The sequence below is a fragment of the Xyrauchen texanus genome, chromosome 10 (genome assembly GCF_025860055.1).
Source record: "Xyrauchen texanus isolate HMW12.3.18 chromosome 10, RBS_HiC_50CHRs, whole genome shotgun sequence".
NCBI lineage: Eukaryota > Metazoa > Chordata > Actinopteri > Cypriniformes > Catostomidae > Xyrauchen > Xyrauchen texanus.
Window position 1 is genome coordinate 38,999,148 of NC_068285.1, and position 24,057 is coordinate 39,023,204.

Consider the following 24,057-nt stretch of genomic DNA (forward strand, 5'->3'; position numbering starts at 1 on the left):
GTGCCACCCTCCTCAGCTTCAGTCACCATCACCGAGGGTCTGGTGGAACTGCTCCTCCTGAATGCATTTTTTTATCGAACCCCCTTTTTAACTGCACATCCTGGGGGCTCGGACATGTCATTCAAGCCGAGATGAGCCACCCTCCCTGTGTTCGCTCACCTTGAGTTAGACCCTGGAGCACAGGTGCTCCCGCTTCTCCCAACTGCATTTTCACTCAAACCTCCTATTCAACTGTACATCCAGGGGGCTCAGGTATGCCATTAAACCATTTTTTCCACTACTTATCGTTCAGTTGGCATTGGGAGCAGATGTGCTCCAGGCTTCACTGAAGGTGATCGAAGCCAGGGAGGGTGAGGCTCCCCGGGTTGAGGCAGTGGCTAAAGACCCTGGGTGAAAGGCAGAACAAAAGCTCTGAAAAAATGACTAAATCAATTGCATTTATATGGGGAAAAAAATTAAAGAAGCATTGCATTGAAATATAAACAAATTGTGTGTTCTGAACCACTTTGATCATTGGTTTATGGAGTTACTACAAGTGGTCTATTGACGACTTCAAGTGACCTTTTTTTGGAAGTATGCTTACGTAAATCATCAAAAAAATAGTTTTTGTCATATCGACTTCAAAATTGTGTCAGACCTTCATCAGACATGTAGCTTTGTATCAGATGTGTTGTTGGAGCACTGCGCATTATCTTGCATATATATATATATATATATAAAGTATTTTATAAATAATATTTGCGGTCACTATTCAAAATATTTTAATTGCTCTAACTAATTTTTTGATAATACAATGATACATTTTTACTCTTGAATAACAAATGTCTAAGTGTCTACTTTCAAACGAGCCCATTTTGTGTTTGTAGACCAAAGGGTTCAAGAACTGTAAGAGTTATACGTTGGGTATATGTTATTTTCATGCTCATACACAAAAAGAGGCTAGATGTTAAGAGGTTAAAAAGAAGGGCTGAGATCTGCAGAGCTTTGTGGTGTCCTGTGTACTCAGCCGTGGGTGTGTATGGACAGAAGGTGGTTGCTCGTTGAGAAACACTGTGGGTAAAGCTAGTACATACTGGGCCACTGCGGGTTAATGAGTATCATTTTGGAGACTGGAGGAGCTTCCTGGTGGAGTTTTGTGTGACTGCACCTTATCATCAGTGACAGAAAATAAACACAAAATCCTGTTTAGCCATTGCACCAACTTACAGACTAAACAATCTGAGCATTGAGTTTAAAGTTGCAGTTAATAGATTGTGACAATGAGAGGGCAGAATTTTATCAGTTGTTTTAAAAAACTGCCCATGCTCATGCTTGTTGCATTCAACGAGTCAATGTTTGACTGGTTAACAGTTAGCAGAAAATACAGAAGCACTCTCGTTGTGGAATAAGTAGATCCGAAGTTCTTTAAAGGAAACACCCCAGTGATACATCTTAAATGTGGTTATATTTAATGCGTTATAGCTTTATTAAAGTTCAAATAATATGGAAGCAGATCATTTAAATAACTACAAACTTTAAAACTGGCATTTCACTGTGCATTTAGTGCTTCTTCTGAGTTGCTCGAAAGTCCCGATCTAAGTGGGAGAGAGTGAAAATGCACCCGGCTGATGCACACTCTGCTCATCCCTCGATATAATATATCCGTCTGTGCATTTCTTATCTTGAAGAAAATTGGCAATGCGCAGCTTTATTAATGCGAGAGAGTTTGTTTTTTTGTGAGTAAAAGATGGATTGAAATGAACAGAAATGTAAGAGAGGAAGTCTTCGCCCCATTATACACGGCAACAAAATACATTTTTTATTTATTTATTTTTTCAATATAAATATCTAAAACTCCTTTAAAACAATGTACATTTTCTATAGCAGCTATACTGCAGAAGAAAATGTTTTTATCTTAGAATGTTGAATATAATATTAAAAATACAAATATTTTAAATATCTAAAAGGTCTTTAAAAAAGATGCATTCACCTGAGAAGCAGCATATGAGATATTTAGATTTGCCTTTAGAGAACAGATCTTGAAAATAAGTATATTTTGTCTTCACGACACTCTCAGAAGTTTAACCAAGTGAAAAATACACTTATATTTAAGATACATCCTCTCAAAGCAAGTCTAAATATCTTATATGTTGATTCTCAATTAAATGTATTTTATTTTAAGGATTTTTAGACCATTTTAAACAGAAAACAAGACAAAAACACTCGATAGAAATAGGTTTTTTGCAGTGAATTTCTTTACTGAATTAAACTTAATAAAAAATATTTTTCCCCTTTAATTCAGTGAATGTCATTTAAAGGTATTTTTAAAAGATGATTTTGTCCTCTTTATTTTTATTAAGCATGTTTAATACAACCTTTTAAGTCAGGACACAAGCTAATGATTAATCGTTGCAATAATCGCTGAACAGTCAAATAATCATTCTAATAATCGGTAGATTAATCAATTATCAAAATAAATGTTAGTTGCAGCCCCAGTGCCAATAATGGTTGTGGTGGTGATAAGTGTTATGCTGATGGTGGTGGTGAGGATGCTGATGATAGTGCTGGTGATGATGATGGAGGTAATAAAGGGATGGTGATGATGGTGCAGGTGAAGATGATGATATTTGTGATAATACTGATGGTAATGATGATAATGTTTTGGTGTTGATTAAACTGATGGGGATGATAATGTTGTGGTGGTGGTAATATTGATGGTGATATGGGGTGACAGTGATGATGGTGGTTGTGTTTATAAGAATGATAGTGTAGTGGTGATAAAACTGCTGTGATTATGATAATTTTGCTGTTGGGGATGATGATGATGATTGTACTGTTGGTGATGATGTTGATGATGTTGATGATGATGATGATGATGATGATGATGATGATGATGCTTATGATGGTTGTGGTGCTGATGATGATACTTATAGTAGCGTTGATAGTGATGATGATGCTTATGATGGTTGTGGTGGTGATAAGTGTGATACTGATGATGGTGGTGAGAATGATGATGATGATGATAGTGCTGGTGATGGTCTTGGTGATAAAAGTGATGGTGATGATAATGGTGCAGGTGATGATGATGGTGGTGATAATACTGATGGTAATATTGTGGTGGTAATAGAGATGGTGATTTGGTGGTGATAGTGATTATGGTAGTGGTGGTCATTATAATACTGATAGTTTTGTGGTAATAAAACTGATATGATTATTCTTTCTGGTTCGGATGATGATGGTGTTGGTGATGATAATGATTATAATAATGTACTAGTGATGGTGGTGATGGTGACATTGGTTGTGGTGCTGGTGATTAAAATGATAGTGGTGGGAATAGTGATGTAATGATGATGCTAATGATATTTGTGATGGTGATAAGTGTGAAACTGATGGTGGTGTTAAGGATGATGATGGTTCAGGTGATATACAAGTTATGGTGATGATGATGGTGCAGGTGATGATGATGATGGTGGTGATAATAGTGATGGTGATATTATTGGTGGTGGTAATGATGCTGATGATGTTGTAGTGGTGATAAGTGTGATGCTGATGGTGGTGGTGGTAATGCAGATGGTGATGATGATGGTTGTGGTGGTGATAGTAGTGATAGTGATGGAATAATGGCAGTGGTGAGGATGATGATTATGATAATGATGGTAGTGATGATGATGGTGGTTATATTGTGATGATTATCATGGTGGCGAAGGTAATAGTGATGGTGATGATGGTGGTGGTGAGGATGATGTGGATTTTTTTTTTTTTTTTAATTAAAAAAATTAAAGTGCTATTAAGAATTTTGATGCAGGGGACGGTTATTGTCTGAGTGAACTGTCTGTGTTCCACAGTGCTCCCTTACACTTTCCCTTCCCTCGGCAGAGATATTCCTGACTACAGACTTATAAATAGAAACCCCCACCCCACCACTCATCCTTTGCACCCTCTGCACCACATCTCTCTTTCTTTCTCTCTCTCTCTTTCTCTCTATTCAGTTGTTCCCCGTCCTTCGCTGTCATCCACTTCATATCAGTCTCTCTCTCATGAGTGATACTCATCGTCATGGAGATGTGGGGAACAGTATATAATGTGTTACGGGTGTCTCACGCTGAGATGAGAGGTCTAATGAGACTATTTGGCAGGCGTGAAGACAGCCAATGAGGCATAGAGCCAGCCGAGATGTATACATGTAATCCCTATTGAAGAGCCAACATAGAGTGCCAAATGACCATAGCTATGTTCCGAATGGAATACTAGCTAAATGCGTACTCCATATTTTGCTGTATACACTGAAAATATACACTGCATAGTGTGAGAAATATTGCACAATATGCAATGATAAACGTTTCAAATAGTAATATGCTTCATTGAATATAGCACTCTCAATATCTTTAAAGTATAGACCTAAAACGTCTATTAGCAGTTAATTTGTTTGAAATAGTTCCTGTCAACTAAAGCATTCAAGCAGTAATCTATATTGCCTGCTTTGTTTCTGATACATATTTAGTCTCTGAATAAACAGTTTATTTTGTGCAAGCCCCTAATGTGATTCTCCTTCGTGTCAACCAACCCTTCACAGACCACCCACGCACAAATCTTTCTTAAATATCAGCCATTGATTAGTTGTGTCCTGTTGGGCGATAAGGCAGTATTTTTAGCCCAAAGTAATCTAAAATGTCTGTACCCCATGATATCTGTCTGGGGAGAGCGGGCTGTTGCCACAGATACCAGACAGAAGGATGTCTCTCCAGCATGTAGGGCATTTCCCTTTTTAGAGACTCAGTCTCAGACATGCATGACAACACTGATGCACTGTTCACCATAGCCACAGGTGGAAAGAGATTTTGTGCAAAATGTGAAAACGGCATGTTTGTGTGTGAATAGGTCTTCAGTTTGCATGTGAGGATTCGCTATACTGCAAATAATCCTATTTTTAAATTTGAAGGTGTAAAATGTTATGGTAAGATGCTTTCTTCAATCCAGGCCCAATATGCAGAGACAACTATACAGTAAGCCATGCATTGGTTGATTTTCCAGGAAAGTTTAACGCTTTGCATCGATAGCGCTATCAAAACATTACACTGTTTGTTTGAGTGGCATGTCCATCCTGAAACAACAGCATTGGCTCAACCAATGGAGTGAGTTTGGGATAGGACTATCTGGTTGGCTGACCGACAGAAGACAGGGGGATTGTTCAGGAAACCTTAATTTTGTTTGGTGACGCTAATGTTGTAGGAAAGACACCTGTGAGCTTTAACCAGAATTTTTGTCTTGTTTTTCAGTAAAAATATCTAAACATATTAAGTTAAGTTACTGTAATAAGTTTTCAAATTATATATCTTAAATGTAGGGTATTTTTTTACCCCATTGCCAAATGATTCCAAGTTCAGTCAGAAAACTCTACATGGTGCATGCTGATCAGAGTATGTGAGCGGAGGGGAAGTAGAGCGAGGAGTGGAGCAGCATAATTTTGCCTAGAGCGAGGAGCGGGTTTTAAAAAAATCGGAGCATCATTGTTTTCTCTCGCTTCAAAAGTGCTCCACTAATGCTCCATCACAAGCACAACACCTGTTAATGGCCCTTAATGCAATAATTCACCACATGTTAAGCAGTGCAAACACTATTGGCATGAAGGAAAGATGGCATTTCTGATATAACCAGAAAGAATGTGATAAAAAATACAAAATGTAAAATTTAGCTGCACTTGGTAATATTTGACCTCCAGCTCTTTCACTTTCTCTCTCTGTTGCTCACTATTATTGAGGTAAGCTTGTGGTTAAGCATGAGTTAACTACATGCTTGTGTCTACATTAGCTGGCTTATATTGAAAATTAACGGAGAACACGAGTGAGGAGGTGATTGCCACGATCAAAGGTTTGTTGTGAAATCCTAAAAGACGTGTCCAAAAAACATGATGATAACCCGTTCACATGTGGAGAGAAAATCTAAATACATATATAGGCCTATATCTCTCTCTCCCCTATTAAATATTTGGAATAATCAGTTTAATCGAATGCATCGCAATCTTAACTATAAACTATTATGTCCAGCATTAAATAGAATTGAACCAACTGAACTAATCAACATGTTAATATTGCGTAGTTTGACTTTGATTTAAATGTATTTTAGTGCCGTAGGATAATTTTTACATTATATATTTTCAGATGAAGAAGCTTAGCATGCAAACAGAGAGAGGAAGATTTAAAATCTTAAAGAAAATAAAAAGTTAGTATTTCTGAAAGTGAACTCTGTAATAGACATATAGTTTTGATAGTTGTATCTAGTTTTGATAAAAAAAAAAAAGTGTAGAACATTCTGAACGTGTAATTTTGTCTGTCACAGAATTATAGGGAAAGGCTAATTAAAATAATATCAATAATAAAAACTAATAGGCAATAATACAAAGGCCTAACATTTTTTTTTTTTAATTATTAGTTATTATTAGATTTAATTTAATGTTGTGTTTTTTTCCTGGTCATTTTTTATTTTCATTTGGTAATTTTTATTTTTAATTTAATGTTTTATTTGTCTTGTTATTATTTAATTTATTAAATCCAGAGAATGTTGCAGACATGTTTCAAAAGTAAGCTATACAAATAATTGAATGCTAGTGTTCCAATAAAGCACATTGTAACTTTTCTGCTAGTATTGTGTATTTATTTTCATTTAATACATATTCTGCATGAAGGGTTTGATGTTCAAAAGCATACTGAAATAACTTTACAGTGGAGAGATATTTATTTTTGCCATGGAGCAAACATGGAGCGGGGTGTCTCTAATCCAGGAGCGTGGAGAGAGCGAGGAGCGGGAAATTGATAACCCGGAGTGGAGCTGGAATGGAGTGATTAAAGAATGCTTTGAGCGCGGAGGGGAAATTATCACCCCTCCACTTCACTCACATACTCTGATGCTGATAGGTACTTTGAACATAAAGTCTGTTAGCCAATCAGCTTGCATAGTCTAAGATTATAGGTCATTTAACATATAATTGGTTAACCAGTCAACTTGCGTACTCTCTCTGATTAATACTTAAATTAAATGCCTTAGTTGTTTGCAGGTAAGCCGGTTTCCCTACAGCACGCTATGAGAGTTTCCTCTCTGAAACCCACACCAGCACCAAAAGTCTTCAGCAGTATGCATGTCTCATTGTGCAACAGCAAGCCTTGCATGCTCAACACAGCATGTCTGTGTATATGTTCTAGCAGTAACACTTCTTCATACATGTTATGCAGCAGCAGTAGCAGTGTAAGCAGATATAGTATATATTGAACTTTATTCAAGATATATTCTCTAAATGCTTACTATAGATTGTACTGGAAAACAAGGGTACTGATTAAGAACAATATTTTTTCAACATGCCACTTTCAGGAATAAGTCACGTGGGTGTACAGCCTTATGGGTGAATCTTTTTAACACCTCTTGCCTTTAGCCACCATTCTAACCAAACCCATCTCTCACATGTACGCTCACTGAGCTGCACCCTTTAATATTACATCAAAGTGTCCCAAAGGACAGACTCCCCCGCTGTTCTGGTATTTACTGTGGATCAGTAGCGAGAGGCTTCTGTGTGAAACAGGCAGAGTAGGCGTTTTGGGTACAAGGGAATAGCTGTATAATGACAACGACAGAGAAGGGAAGAAAAACCCAGAAACAGATAGAGCCATATATAGAAGGTGAAAAATTTGTTTTATAAGCTCTTGGACGAAGCTGTCACATCTGAACGTATGTTCCCTTTGATTCAAGGGAACATGGGCCAGGAATAGTCTACATATACAGTATAAGGGGACATTAATGGTTGGTTCAGTGAGCAGTATGTGTGAGTGGGAGTTTGTGACCCTATCCTTTACGCTTTAAAGAAACTTTAGCCAACGTCTGAAAAAACACAACTTGCACAGAATCCTGGAGGAAAATTGCATTAATCAAATGTTGATGTTTCAGAGCTCAGGATACTTAGACACAAATAGATACTAATGAGACATGAGATACTTCTGAGATAAAAAGAGACTACACTGAGTATTTGGTTTGAGGAGCATGTTAGATCGGTGGAGAGAAAGTGGTGGGCCAGAAAGTAACATGTGTCAGTGTGACACACACACACACACACACACACACTTCCCATTCCCTACAGAATCAATGGCTGTGAGCTCGATAACCACTTAATTCCACTGCAAACTTAGATGCAACACTGTAACATTTACAGTTCTGCCCCGAAGGCTCAACATGCCACAGTTGCATTATAGACACAGAAACTACTCTGCCAACTGGATGTATAGTTCCCACTCTCTACCTTAACCGGCCAATTCTTCATATGTGTATGGTAATATTTACATTACATTTGAATGATTCTAAATGACTTTCAGTGGTTTGAGCTATTACATTTACGTAAATTATCTGAAATGTCACTTACTTTTTTCTTTGCCATAGAGTCTGTGGTATTTTAGTAATGGCTTTCTACAAGAAAACATAGCCCACATACCTGCATTAATTCTATTAGTATGTTTATTGTTTTATTCCCTGGGAATCGAATCTACAACCTTGACATTGTTGCTACACATGCTCTACCAGCTGAGCTAAAATAGATTAAAGGGATAGTTCACCCAAAAATTGTAATTGTCTTATTTATTCACCCTCATGCCATCCAAGATGTGTATGACTTTCTTTCTTCTGCAGAACACAAAAAAAATACTGTAAGAGGTGTAGGTGATATACAGAACAACATTTATGTCCTTTTATACTCTAAATCTCCACTTTCACATTCACTTTCATATGTGAAAGTGAAATTAATCAGGCTTCACATGTAAAAGTGGAGATTTAGTATAAAAAGGGACTTACATTTTGATCTGTTTCTCACCCACACCTATTATATCTCTTCTGAATATATAGATTTAACCGCTGGAGTCTTACTCGGTCACTGAGTTATTTTGTTTTATGGACTGTGAGCTCCATGACAGTAAGCATGTGTCTGCTGGAAACACATTTCTTGCAGTTCTGCAGTCAGTCTGTACATAATTCTCTGCAGAAATGTCACTCATGCAGTAGCATTCAAGACATTTGCACATTATCTCATTTGCAGTGCAGTTTTATTTTAGTTTGACCTCCCTTTATTTGCAATTATAAAATGAATAGTGGTGCCTGCTAAGGCAAGAATTACTATTGCACTGTTCGTGTTATGTACATGTATAATAACTAAAAGCGACATCATAAGCTGCCACATCCTGATTCAAAACTCCTCCAGTAGCACTGCATTGTGTCTGTGGCCTGGACAAAGAGCAGTGCTGTTCTCCATTTAAAGAGTTATAACACCACTGAAGTGTGCACATATCAGAACGCTAGTCCTACAGCTCAGAGCCTTGTGCTCTGATCTGATGCTGATGTAGCTGATTGTGAAGTCATCACTCTCTGTCAGTTTGCACCTTACATCAGCTGTCATCTTTTGGATATCACAGCATATACTCTCTCTCTCTCTCTCTCTCTCTCTCTCTCTCCCTTCACCCTCCTCTTATTTTATATGGTTAGGTCAGCAGTCTGGCCCTGATTGCCAGGCTCAAACGGATTGCCTGGGTGCACTAGTCTTGTGTATCTTCCAGGTTTGTGAGCTGCCTGCCATCAATTTACTGTACGAAGAATAAAATGCACTGTGAACACAAAAGTACCCTAGACCTAGTCTCACATAGTGAGTCTGGCCAAAAGTGTAGATTATTCTGATTATTCTAAATCTCCACTTATATAGCTCCTTTTTAAGCCTTAACAGTATTCAAAGCACTTTACACTGCATCTCATTCACACACATATTCATACACCAATGGCGGCAGAGCTGCTATGTAAGGTGCTAGCCTGCTTTTGGGAGCAACTTGGGGTTCAGTGTCTCGCTCAAGCACACTTCAGCATGCGGAGTCGTGTGGGTCAGGATTTGAACCACCAACCCTGCGATTAGTGGCCGACCCGCTCTACCAACTGAGCCACAGCCACCCCTTAGAAAGGAAGAGGCCTTCTGACCAACATGTAAAGCGACCAACCACAGTTTGTATAGAGGACAACAGTGATTTCTTGAGGGCCTTTCATATTTGGAACTGTTAACCCAGGATCTTCCTTAACCCTTGGTAAAAAAAAAAAAAATGTCATGTTCACACTGATCATGGGGATTTCTTGAGGGCCTTGCATATTTGGAACTGTTAACCCAGGATCTTCCTTAACCCTTGGTAAAAAAAAAAATTTCATGTTCACACTGATCATACTTTACTCTGTGTTAATAATTCACCCTGGGTATTCATGTTCTGAGGTTTTACACTGTACATTCATAAACCCCAAGTTAACATTCTTATTGACATATTTGCTGTGTCAATAACAATGATTGGAAGAAAAACGAGTTTGAGGCAGACATGCAACCTGTAAATTTAGCAGTGTGTGTGTGTGTGTGTGTGTGTGTGTGTGTGTGTGTGTGTGTGTGTGTGTGTGTGTGTGTGTGTGTGTGTGTGTGTGTGTGTGTGTGTGTGTGTGGAAATGCTGCCAAGCGTATCTTCTTTGTTTGTCTTTTGTCTTCTGAAACATACCCCGAATGATAAGGATTGGTTCATAGGTAATGGAGGAATCAGGAGACAGTGAACAGTTGAGTGTTTATTTAGTGTTTTTACGACTTGAACATAAAAGGGCTCTCAGTAGCCAACATAAACAGAAGGGTCGTTTCCGTTTTCCTTTTACAACACGAGGTAAACACAGGCTTTATTGTGTGGCACACACTCAGTCACTACTCTCCTCTGCCACTCTCTCTCTCTCTCTCTCTCTCTCTCATCTGCTGCTCTGGCGATCCAGATCAGGTCTCCCTCCACCATCACTATAATGAGAGACAGGTGTAAGAGTAATTACAGCCCAGGTGATGAACCTTACCACTTTCCCTCTCCTGCAGACAGACACATGACCATGCCGCCCCATGCCACATACCCCTACAGCCGACTCATGCTGGGGCAATAACAATAACTGCTTTACCTCCTTTTTGGTCTTGGGCGCTGGGCAGGCTGCGATCGCTGCAGTTTTGTTAACCTGTGGACACACCTGCCAGTAGCCCAAGTGGAACCCCAGATACCTAACTTCCACCCGCCCAATTGCCCAATTGCGCACTTCTTCAGGTTGGCCGTGAAGCCGATGACTTCAAAGAAACCGCTCGCTGACTGACATGGGCTGACTCAATGCACGTCAAGCGTTACTGACCCATGGCTAAAATCTTTAATGTCACAGGGAAAATTTTAATGACACACCTAGCTCTTTTACACATCTATGCTGCTCTTACACTTTAGTTTAGAACACCATGAACTCAAGTGGAGTGATACAATCAGTAAAGAATTTGAGTGCTGATGGTGTGAGACATCAGTACTAATGGAATGTCTCTCGACCAATCAGATTCGAGGACAGGAACTGTTGTTTTATTTGCGATAACAACGGGCTGACTCTATATTATCCATCTTGTTACACAGGCACTAACCAAATAAATAAAAACATCTGACTGTTCATTATGCATCTTTTTACAAGACTACCTGCCAAATAAATAAATACATTTACATGAAACATTGATTTGAGTTGAAGTTATTTGATTAGCTTACTTGTAGAGATCGCACAGTGATCCGAGAAGCAGGAACGATGGCTCGCAAAACCCGGATGAGAGGTCTAATTCATGGATGTGCGGTTTTTACTGAGCAATATCAGACCGCTAGATGTGCCATTGACCAATCAGAATTGAGTATTCCAGAGAGCCATGTAATAACAATGATTAACATCCTCGGGCCCATAGTAGACTTGTCTTTTAAGGTTTATAAGTTATTGTTAATCAGTTCCCATATGGAGAAAATGAAAGTAATTTTTACTTCCAGAACCAGTAATTTAACTTCAAATATACTGTACAGTGCAGCAGTCTCCATGAATGTTTGTACAGAAAACACTAAAGAAATTACCCAAAATGACAAAAGCAAAAAACAAAGAGGAATATACTGTACGGTTTTGTTCATTAAAATCTAGTATAGTTGCTACAAAGTGCCTTAAACTATCTTTTAAAGATTTGAAGCCACAAACATGGTGAAATTATGCAAATTTACACATAGGAAGTGCTCATAATACCAAACCGGAACCTATTGAACATGATTTTGATTCCTGGCTGACTAAAACCCTGTGTACCCCCGAATCCTGGAAATTGCATTGCAGTTGGAAAGTGAGATTGGAGCTTGTGTTGTTCAAGTGCAATACATGCAGTGTCCATCAGACTGTTAGTTAACATCAATCCATGGGCATGTTTTTTGTTTGGTTGTTTTTGTTGGTTTTTGCATTATTATTATTATTTATTTGTTTATTTATTTATTTTCATTTCTATAGCACAGCAGCATTTGCCCTGTCTACCCCGCCGTATACTTGCTAATGGGTGTAGCACTTTATAACTCAGGTGGCTTGCACACAATAGCCTCTGGGTATATGAAGAAATGAGGGGCTTATATTTGAAAGTTACATTTAGCATTGTTTATCATCACCTACTGTATTTTTGATGAGCTCTGTTCAAAATTTAGCCATCAATTTGATATGGTTTTCCAGTTATGGTTTCCATATTTGGTCTTGAAGGACAAAAGCATTTGAGTAATCATTATGTTGAACTGTGTCTAGAGAGATTGTTTAGTTTAGAAGTCAGCTAAATGCAGCATGTGTTCAGAAGAGTTTACATTAGTACTCAGGTGAATGACTACTGTATATAGGCTCTGCTGTCTTATTCATAAACACTTTATTTGCTTTTATGATTTTTATGCAATATGCTTTTATGCTGCATAACATTTAAGTGTTTATTTCAATGCTGTATACTTGTGTGTGTGTGTGTGTGTGTGTGTGTGTGTGTGTGTGTGTGTGTGTGTGTGTGTGTGTGTGTGCGTGCATGTGCTTGTGTGTGTGTTTGTGTAGATGGGGGGACAAAAAAGTTACGCAGCACCATCAGGCGGAGCACAGAGACAGGTATCGCTGTGGAGATGAGGAACCGTGTCACACGACAGGGCAGTAAGGATTCAACAGATGGCAGCACCAACAGCAACAGCTCAGATGGAACGTGAGTGTGATGAGTAGCCCACATCATATTCAACACCATCACCTGCCATCCTGTAAAATTCATCATAAAAAAAACACATCCTCATGAAAACATGTCCAGTTCACATTTAGAAACAAAATCCAAAGAAAAAAAAATAAGAAATTATACTTTACATTAATATGACCATTAAATATTTTGCATTGTGACATTTTCATAATAATTAAGCACGTTTTCCCCTAAAATTCCCATTACTGTAATGTGCCTGGATGTTTGATTTTTAATATTTATGATTGTTTGTTTGTAGATATAGTTTTTTATTTTGTGTATTACTAGTACGTGTTACAGTAAAATAATCAATGTATTGTGATGAGTTGTTTTTTTTTTAAATCAGCAAAACTTAAAGCCAGTACATCTAAAGCTGCCATGATGTACAAATACTTAACACTTTCAAATGTACATTTTACAATTTACATTTTAATATTTTCTAGTTAATGGACTGTATTACAATAAAAGAAATACTTGAATCAGTATATACAGTTTTATATAAAAGGCATTATTACAAAATCCTTCATGATTTATTATTACTTTACAATTTAAATAATATGTCTAATAAAATAATTTACATTACAGTACTGGTAATGATTAATGCATTACAGTAGGCCAATAATATTTGGGGTTGGGGGCTTTAAATGTGCTTAATTGCCAGAGAAATAATTTTGCAATGTAAAAATCTACATTGCACATTTTTTCTGTATGTAAAATATAATTTATTTCTTTATTTCTTTCTTTTGGGGTGAAAAATTACCCGGACATGTTCCTGACAGTTTTTGAGATTCACCCATGCCAGACATTTTACCTGTGTATATTCATTAAAATTATACATGCTAAAATCAGTCTGTATTATAAGTTGATTTCATTTTAAAGGATGAGGTAATTAAGTCCCACAGCACTATACAGGTCCTTCTCAAAAAATTAGCATATTGTGATAAAGTTCATTATTTTCCATAATGTAATGATAAAAATTAAACTTTCATATATTTTAGATTCATTGCACACCAACTAAAATATTTCAAGTCTTTTATTGTTTTAATACTGATGATTTTGGCATACAGCTCATGAAAACCCAAAATTCCTATCTCAAAAAATTAGCATATTTCATCCGACCAATAAAAGAAGTGTTTTTAATACAAAAAAGTCAACCTTCAAATAATTATGTTCAGTTATGCACTCAATACTTGGTCGGGAATCCTTTTGCAGAAATGACTGCTTCAATGCGGTGTGGCATGGAGGCAATCAGCCTGTGGCACTGCTGAGGTGTTATGGAGGCCCAGGATGCTTCGATAGCGGCCTTAAGCTCATCCAGAGTGTTGGGTCTTGCGTCTCTCAACTTTCTCTTCACAATATCCCACAGATTCTCTATGGGGTTCAGGTCAGGAGAGTTGGCAGGCCAATTGAGCACAGTAATACCATGGTCAGTAAACCATTTACCAGTGGTTTTGGCACTGCGAGCAGGTGCCAGGTCGTGCTGAAAAATGAAATCTTCATCTCCATAAAGCTTTTCAGCAGATGGAAGCATGAAGTGCTCCAAAATCTCCTGATAGCTAGCTGCATTGACCCTGCCCTTGATAAAACACAGTGGACCAACACCAGCAGCTGACATGGCACCCCAGACCATCACTGACTGTGGGTACTTGACACTGGACTTCAGGCATTTTGGCATTTCCTTCTCCCCAGTCTTCCACCAGACTCTGGCACCTTGATTTCCGAATGACATGCAAAATTTGCTTTCATCTGAAAAAAGTACTTTGGACCACTGAGCAACAGTCCAGTGCTGCTTCTCTGTAGCCCAGGTCAGGCGCTTCTGCCCCTGTTTCTGGTTCAAAAGTGGCTTGACCTGGTGAATGCGGCACCTGTAGCCCATTTCCTGCACACGCCTGTGCACGGTGGCTCTGGATGTTTCTACTCCAGACTCAGTCCACTGCTTCCGCAGGTCCCCCAAGGTCTGGAATCGGTCCTTCTCCACAATCTTCCTCAGGGTCCGGTCACCTCTTCTCGTTGTGCAGCGTTTTTGCCACACTTTTTCCTTCCCACAGACTTCCCACTGAGGTGCCTTGATACAGCACTCTGGGAACAGCCTATTTGTTCAGAAATTTCTTTCTGTGTCTTACCCTCTTGCTTGAGGGTGTCAATGATGGCCTTCTGGACAGCAGTCAGGTCGGCAGTCTTACCCATGATTGCGGTTTTGAGTAATGAAACAGGCTGGGAGTTTTTAAAAGCCTCAGGAATCTTTTGCAGGTGTTTAGAGTTAATTAGTTGATTCAGATGATTAGGTTAATAGCTTGTTTAGAGACCCTTTTCATGATATGCTAATTTTTTGAGATAGGAATTTTGGGTTTTCATGAGCTGTATGCCAAAATCATCAGTATTAAAACAATAAAAGACCTGAAATATTTCAGTTGGTGTGCAATGAATCTAAAATATATGAAAGTTAAATTTTTATCATAACATTATGTAAAATAATGAACTTTATCACAATATGCTAATTTTTTGAGAAGGACCTGTAAATTGCATCTGGGAAAAAGATCTTTGATCTCACATTACAGAAACCAGGTACATTAGCTGGTGAATCTATTGATCATATTATCTAGTGAATCTATCATTATCTGTTGAAATTCAATATTCCTCTCTGGTGTATTGTAGGTTCATTTTCCCCACCACTCGTGTGGGCCCTGAGAGCCAATTCAGCGACTTCCTTGATGGCCTTGGCCCCGCCCAGATTGTGGGGCGTCAGACATTAGCCACTCCTCCAATGGGTAAGATGTTGACTGTGTTCAGAAATGAATACTAACTTAATGCATACTGCATTGTATACATTGAATATTCCTTTGAATTAATTAAATTTTTTTAATAGTATCTGAGTATCTGAAACAGTACACATTATGCATTTCAAACTGTAGAGTGCTACATTGTTGTTAAAGTATGACATCATTGCAGGCAGAGTGTTATTCAATTATCATATTGGCAATAAAATGGTTATTGTGCATTTTTATCCAATTGTATGTTCAAATCTCTTATGTCTTGGTCTGATAAAATAATATAAAGAGAATTATGTTAATAATCATTGGTTGAAATGACTTTCGGGTCTTTAGCCACACTGGAAATTGAAAGTTACACACATCTGGCCCCTTTCAATCTCCTTTGTAGCTGAATAATGAGTAGACCCAAGTTAAGGAATTCTTTGATATTGTTTATATGTAATTTGTGATCCAATATCAAGGCAGATGAAGTGCTAGATCACCAGTGGAGGGTGTATCCTGCATTGTGCCTCCACCTGCTGTTTGTTGATACCATTGCAAGCTCTCTGTGCAGAAACGGAGCAGGCTTTCATCAGTCTTGTGATTTTCTCGGTGCAGGTGATGTTTACATTGGCGTGGTGGATAGAGGGGGTCAATTAGAAGTTGAGATCACACAGGCCCGAAGTTTGACCCCTAAACCAGGGTCAAAAAACATTCCCGGTAACCCATATCCAAACATTATTTTGTGGTATCTTTTGTATCCTGTGTTTAAGGAATTATCTGTCCCTATTAGGCCACAGAATGTTTCATAATCTGATATTTCCTTTTACTTCAGCCACGTATGTAAAGGTGTATGTCCTGGAGAATGGAATGTGTCTCTCTAAGAAGAAAACCAGAGTGGTGAAGAAAACCCTGGATCCAACCTTCCAGCAATCCCTGATGTTTGATGAGAGCCCTCAGGGGAAAGTGTTACAGGTATTACAAACCTTAATATTATAATATTAATAATATTATTAATTATATTATTAAAACTGAAGTGTGTAGCATTTTTAATGTTAAAATACTTTTTCCTAATCCATCTTAATATGTAGAGATAACAATATGTAAGCCATTCATAAGTGAATTTCCTTGATAATTGTAAACACTGTTTCTGTGGTGCTATTCAAATTCCATTGTTTTGAGCGACACATCCAGCCCAGACATATTTGTTTGTTCAATCAATGGTAGAGGGGTAGATGTTTGAAAATTGCAGGATAAACACTATTAAAGTGTGACGAGACTCACGCTGCATGTGCAAGCCATTCACGAATCACAAGCCGATCAACTATTTAGCCCTTTTCGGTGAATCACACCTGAAAAATCCTAACATTTGTATTTATTAATTTATATTTTTAATCGACTCAGATTTTGGAACCCCACGATGTGTGTTTCTGTTTTCTCTTTTAATTGTTTAATGTAATTGTGAGCGTGACTATGGTTTAAGGAGGGTGGACCTGTATTCTGGGTTTGTAATCTGAAGGATTAATAATGGTGTTTTCCTTATTAAATCACGTGTTGTTCTGAAAGCAAAATGAAACATATGAAACACAGTATATAGACTATCATCCTGCAGCCTGACCAAAACAAAGCTGGTACGTTTACTCGTGCGTTTACCTGAAATTGAAGCGCTGCCGGCTCGTGATGTGCGAATAGCTTGCACGCCCTGCACAAGTTTGTTGGGTATACTCGGGCAATGGGAACGTGATTTATGTTGGGGGTGCTGTAGTGGGAGGTACATTTTTGCATGTACATGTGTTTTTAAGGGCCACACATTGCACTGGCACAGACAAATATTCTTTACGTAATGCAGGTGTTCTGAAAATGATATGCATAACATCACCTTGTAATATAACATAGGCTACTATATTACTGTAACAATCACTGTTAATGAACGAGAGCAGTCCTTCTACTTTTCTGAGACTTGGCCGTACAACAGGTAAGAGGCAACCCGAAGCTAACGAACAATTATTTCTCAAAATCTTTCCCTCACTTCTCTCTCACCCCCATGTGCCGTGCACATGCACAAACACCGAACCCCTGAAAGGCATCTTTCCCATTATCATCCAACTCAAAAGCATAATCGTACTTTGTGCATTATATTATCTGTGCATTATATTATCAGTGCATTCATTACTCATACATAAACTTTAAACATGCTACAATATCAATCAAACTTATGCCAGTCTTGTAACTATCAGATCCCATTGCGCACAGCAGACAAGAACATATCCACATTTTAGGTTCAAAAGCCCAAACTACACAGCACACAAGATCATAGCCAATTTTTCATTACAGTTTTGCAGTAAGAGTATAGCCTATCAGTGTAATGTTAAAAGGTACTGACAACTGTTAATATTAAAATGCTCAGCGTCAGCTTCTAATAATGCAAAAACGTTACTATGAGATGCGTGGCTAGGTGCTCCAACAGTTAAAATAGTCCCAGTGTGGCTTGGCATTTAGGGGTTGAGATGAAGGCCCTCGTGATTTATAAATATATATAAAAAGACTTGACAAAAAGACCATCATCTCGACACCAGAGGGTACTGCAGCCTGCTTAATTCCCATGGCCTTAGATATACTGCAGTCTCCTCACATTTAAACTTTTTGTTTAGCCTCCCATTCAGCTCATGAAAACATGAGTGTAAGAGCCAAATAAGAATTAGTTCATCTAAAGTAATAGTTTAATTTAAAAACAGTTAAGTGTTAAAAAAGGGAAACTATTTCTTGAAAATTCATTAGAAATGTATTGGTATAAAATCCATAATTTAGTAATGTTTAGGTTTGATAACATTTCAGTGTTTGAGCTTCCAATCAGGAAGTATATTACGTCATAGCATATTATGTGATGTAGTTTTTAGTTTGAAGTTAGAAATGTTGGAAGCAACACAGTTTTTTGACCGTGCGTACCATGTATGTGTACTTTTTATGTTAAATAAGTAAACATTTAAAAAGAAGACCGTTTGGTTTGTTCGTGTTTCAAATACTGGTTGTATTAAGACTGACTTCAAAAGGTGGTAGAAGAATTAGAAGAAACGAGACGCCACTACAATAGTCAAACAAACTCGCTAAAAGAAGCTGTCACGGAAAACGGGTGATCCGTCAATGCTTTCTCCAAGATACGGTTTCGAAAACTACCTTTTATCTATGAGGATGGTCAAGGAAGGACGTGATACGGATGCACGAAGATAATGAGTGAGTTCGGAAGAAAACGAAAGTAGGTAAAACCTACGGCTCTGTGTTAGAAACTGGCAAGCTTGATTCAGTCAATGCGGAGGTGTGGCGATATTTAAGAAGTTGTTTTGCACTCGGTTTATTGAGAAAAAAATTATCTGAAGAAAGTGCTCCGTTTGCATGCTTACAACTAAAGAATTAACTCTGCAATTTGTAAGATGGCTGAGGAAGGTGAGCATAGATGTATCGAGGATACAATGGAACAGGGAAGGTCACATAAGCTGACAGAGAAGGCATTAGAGGAGAGATTGCAGAGGTGCATTGCACTGAGGAGACGAACATTAGGAACTCTGACAAGCAAAAGAAAAGAGTTAGAGACAATGATGAGTGATGCTCAAAATTTACAAATGGTGAAAAATATGATGGAAAATGATTTTGCAACGTCACTAAATGAGTTTAACCGTCTCAACAACGAAGTTGCAAATCTTTTGACTGAAGATGAAAAAACATTTGATCAAGAGAACTGGGTCGAACTTAAAATGGCAACAATTAGAGGATTTATGAAAATGACTAAAAAGTGGATTGCAACTAAGCATGAACCCATACTGACAGTGGAAAATGTACTGCAAGAAGAAAATAATGTGGTTGATTATTTGCAAGAAACTGTTAAATCAAATGACAGCGTTTCACAGGTAGGGGTCAGCAATGTTGCACATGCAAGCCAACGTGGATCACAAGTAAGTCGAACTTCAGCTGCATCACGAGTATCGTCAACAAGAGCTAGACAGGAAGCAGAACATGCAGCCCTGCTCAAACGTGCTGCAGCACTAAAGAAAATGCAACAGCTTGAGTTTGAAGCAGCTAGAATCAAAGCTGAAAAGGATGAGTTAGAGTTGGAAACTGCGTTAGCTGAGAGCAAAGCAAAATTAAGGGTGCTTAAAGAATATGAGAGATCTGAAGATGATTTGAGTAGCTACGCAACAGCACAAAAGCCACGAGGTGGACATGTGAAGGAAAGAACTAGCATTATGCTCCCACAACAAGCTAATACGAACATTCATGTTCAACCACAAACGCGCACTCCGAATACAACAACAGTCACAATCAGTCTCCAATTATTTGCCTAATGCTCACGCTTAACAGAGGTGATGACATACTAGCGGTTATGCAAAAACAGAATGTAATCACTGAGTTACTTGTAAAACAACAGCAGCTATCTCATCTACCAACAAAAGACATTCCTGTGTTCAAGGGTGATGCGCTACAATACAAATCTTTCATGAGGGCATTTGAGCACGCAATAGAGCAGAAAACCAGCAATGATCAAGATAAATTGTACTTCTTGGAACAATTTACGGCCGGTGAACCTCAAGAGCTTGTTCGCAGCTGTGCTCATATGACACCTAACAAAGGTTACTGCGAGGCAAAGCGATTACTTCATAAGCACTATGGGGATGAATTACGGATTGCCAGTGCGTACATTGACAAAGCACTCAAATGGCCTCAAGTGAAGTCTGATGATGGGAAAGCATTGAACGCCTATGCAATGTTTTTGATTGGATGTCGCAATACTATGGAAGACATCGAATTCTTAGAGGAGATGGACAACCCAACCAACTTACGGACAGTGGTGTCTAAGCTACCGTACAAAATGAGGGAACGTTGGCGTGCTGAAGCTTATGACATGAAAGAGCGAAGAGGCAGGAGAGCAAAGTTTGCTGATTTGGTGAGCTACATAGACCGCCAAGCTAGAATAGCGATGGATCCTCTCTTTGGTAATATTTCAGACAGCCGCCCAACCTCTAGTGGAAAGATTGACCATAAAGATAAGCATAATGGAAGGAAAGAGGTCCGTGGAAGCAGTTTCGCGATCAATGTTTCCACCGAAACCAAAGGGCCTCAAGAAACACATGTTAAACCAGCGAACTCAAGTAAAACTATGAGTGCCTTTGAGAAGCCGTGTTTGTACTGCCAGCAACCTCACACCCTTGCCTCATGTAGCAAAATCAAAGATCAACCACATAAAGAGCATGTGGATTTCTTAAAACTGAAGGGCTTATGTTTTGGATGCTTAGTTCCGGGTCATCTTAGCAAATTCTGCAAAAGAAGAATTGAGTGTAAAGAATGTGCTTTAAAGCATCCAGACATTCTGCACATAATAAAAGAAGAAGGTTCTGTCTCACCTGAAAAGAAAGATGGTCGTCATGGAAGTGAAGTATTGTGTGCTCAAGTTTCTATTCTGCAAGAGTCCTGTAGCCTCACGGGGGCCGGAGAAGCGAAATGTGTGCTGTCAATAGTACCGGTGAAGATCAAGTCGAAAAAGAGTGACAAATGTGTTGAAACATACGCCTTTCTGGACCCGGAAGCACAGCAACGTTCTGCACAAAGGACCTGCAAAAGAAACTGAACATTAAAGGAAAACCGACACGAATACTTCTTAGCACCATGGGTCAAGACAAACCAGGAGAACAGAAGCTCATGAATAGTTTCGTCATATCAGACCTGGAAGTGTGTGGGCTGGAAGACACCAAGTTCATTGAGCTACCTAAGGTGTTCACTCATAGCAACATACCTGTTCACACCGAGAACATACCTAAACAGTCAGATATCCAGAAGTGGCCTTATCTCAATGAAGTACGCTTGCCAGAGATAGCAGCGGATGTAGGTCTGCTTATTGGAGCTAACTGTTCAAGAGCAATGGAGCCATGGCACGTTATTAATGCTGAGGATGGAGGCCCTTATGCCGTGAAGACTGCCATTGGCTGGGTTGTCAATGGGCCTGTAAGTAAGGAACTGGATGATGCAATGAATGAAACGCCTACGTTTTCAGTAAACAGAATCTCTGTGATGGAGATTGAGAAGCTGCTGGTTCAACAGTATAACACTGATTTTCCAGAGCGTAACTACGATGACCGAGAGGAGATGTCTCATGAAGACAAACAGTTTTTGCACTTTGTGCAGAAAACGGCAATTTTTGAGAACGGGCATTACAGCATTGGACTGCCAATCAGGAATGAGAAGCTCCAAATGCCTAACAACCGTTGTGTGGCAGAACAGCGCATAGCCTGTTTGCTCAGAAAGTTCAAGAAGAATCCTGAATTCTTTGAAGAGTACAAGGGCTTTATGGAGACCATAATTGGCAAAGGTTACGCTGTCCAAGTTCCATTCCAACAGCTGAACCAGGACAGCAACAGGCTGTTTTACATACCACATCACGGGGTGTATCACCCGAAGAAAGGAAAGCTGCGGGTGGTCTTCGACTGCACAGCTTCGTTTCAGGATAGGTCTCTGAATAGTGAGCTGCTCCAAGGACCTGACTTGACCAACACGTTAGTTGGTGTCCTTTTAAGATTTCGTGAGGAGCCAGTAGCTATAATGGTGGACATCGAGTCGATGTTTTATCAGGTCAAGGTACCAGAATGTGACGCAGACCTACTCCGTTTTCTTTGGTGGCCCAACGGCAAGTTGAACGAGCCTATGGAGGAATTCCGAATGACCGTGCACCTCTTTGGAGCCACTTCCTCACCAAGTGTTGCCTCATATGCACTGAAAAGAACTGCACAGTGTCTTATCTGCTGCTAGAGAATAGCCAAGGTGAGAAGCGTTGTGCATTCCTCATGGGGAAGTCAAGAGTGGCCCCACTCAAACTGGTCACCATCCCCAGACTGGAGTTGACTGCAGCAGTTGTCGCTGTTAAAATAGACAAGATGTTACATCAAGAGCTTCAAGTTCCACTGCAACGATCTATTTTCTGGACAGACAGCACTACAGTGCTCAGATATATTGACAGTGAAACTGCTCGTTTTAAAACATTTGTTGCAAACAGAATCTCGTTGATCCGAGAAGCAACCAAGCCATCGCAATGGAAGTATGTCAGAACAACGGAAAATCCTGCAGATCAAGCCAGCAGGGGCCTGAAAGCTAAGAGTTTGGTCCAAGGAGGAATATGGATCAATGGGCCGGACTTCTTGCTGAACAATGAATGTGACTGGTCAGAACAGCCTGTGCAAAAGAAAGAAAGCCTTCAAAATGATCCGGAAGTCAAGAATGGAGCTACAGTCAATATGATCAAAGTTGAAGAAAACATTGAACCAATTAACGAACTAATCAACTATTACTCGGACTGGCATAAACTAAAAAGATCAGTGGCCTGGATTTTAAAGGTGAAGGAAAATCTGTGGAAACTGAAAGAGGAAAGAAAGGAAATATCAAGAACTATCAGGCAAACTGAAAAGGACTCTGAAAAGGAAAGATCAAAGTTAAAACAACAAATGAAGAAATTCAAAGCAACAGAAAATAAATCACTTACCTTGGACGATCTAGTTGCTGCAGAATCAGAAATTATCCAATTTAGTCAAAGACAACAGTTTGGAGAAGAAATCAAAGTACTGGAGAAAGGTAAACCGCTCAGACGCAGCAGTCAGCTGTTCAAACTGGATCCGATTCTTCAAGATGGCACGTTAAGGGTTGCCAGAAGACTCAACAAGTCTGCCATGCCAGAAAATGCTAAACATCCAGCAATTCTTTCAAAGCACAGCAGAGTTGCTACATTGATTTTGAGAGACATACACCAAAGAACAGGACACTGTGGATGCAGTTATGTCTTGGCACAACTGAGATGCAGGTACTGGATCCCACAAGCCAATTCTGCAATTCGAAAGATAATCAACAAATGTACAGTGTGCCGCAGGATTAATGGAAAGGTTGGTGAGCAAAAGATGGCAAACCTGCCTGAAGATAGGGTCTTGCCAGATAAACCTCCTTTCACAAATACCGGCGTTGATTTCTTCGGGCCGTTTGACACCAAGCGGGGCCGGGGAACAGTCAAACGGTACGGCGTGATGTTCACTTGCCTCACACTCAGAGCGGTGCACATTGAAGTTGCGGATAGCCTCGACACAGACTCCTGCATTAATGCAATTCGTCGCTTTATGTGTAGAAGAGGTCAAGTCACCATCATGCGTTCTGACAACGGCACAAATTTTGTGGCCGCTGAAAGAGAGTTGAGAGAAGCCATTCAACAGCTGGATA

The 24,057-nt window shown here is 39.1% G+C and overlaps 1 protein-coding gene across 1 annotated transcript in view; it reads left to right on the forward strand.

The window, feature by feature from the left end:
- The window catches only part of rims3 (regulating synaptic membrane exocytosis 3), a 95,338-nt gene that overhangs the window by 65,006 nt on the left and 6,275 nt on the right, over positions 1-24,057 (forward strand). Inside the window, exons 3-6 of the mRNA XM_052136294.1 lie at positions 12,901-13,042; positions 15,722-15,834; positions 16,435-16,536; positions 16,652-16,791. Of these exons, the coding sequence (XP_051992254.1) occupies positions 12,901-13,042; positions 15,722-15,834; positions 16,435-16,536; positions 16,652-16,791 (497 nt within the window). The remainder of the gene's footprint in view (positions 1-12,900; positions 13,043-15,721; positions 15,835-16,434; positions 16,537-16,651; positions 16,792-24,057) is intronic.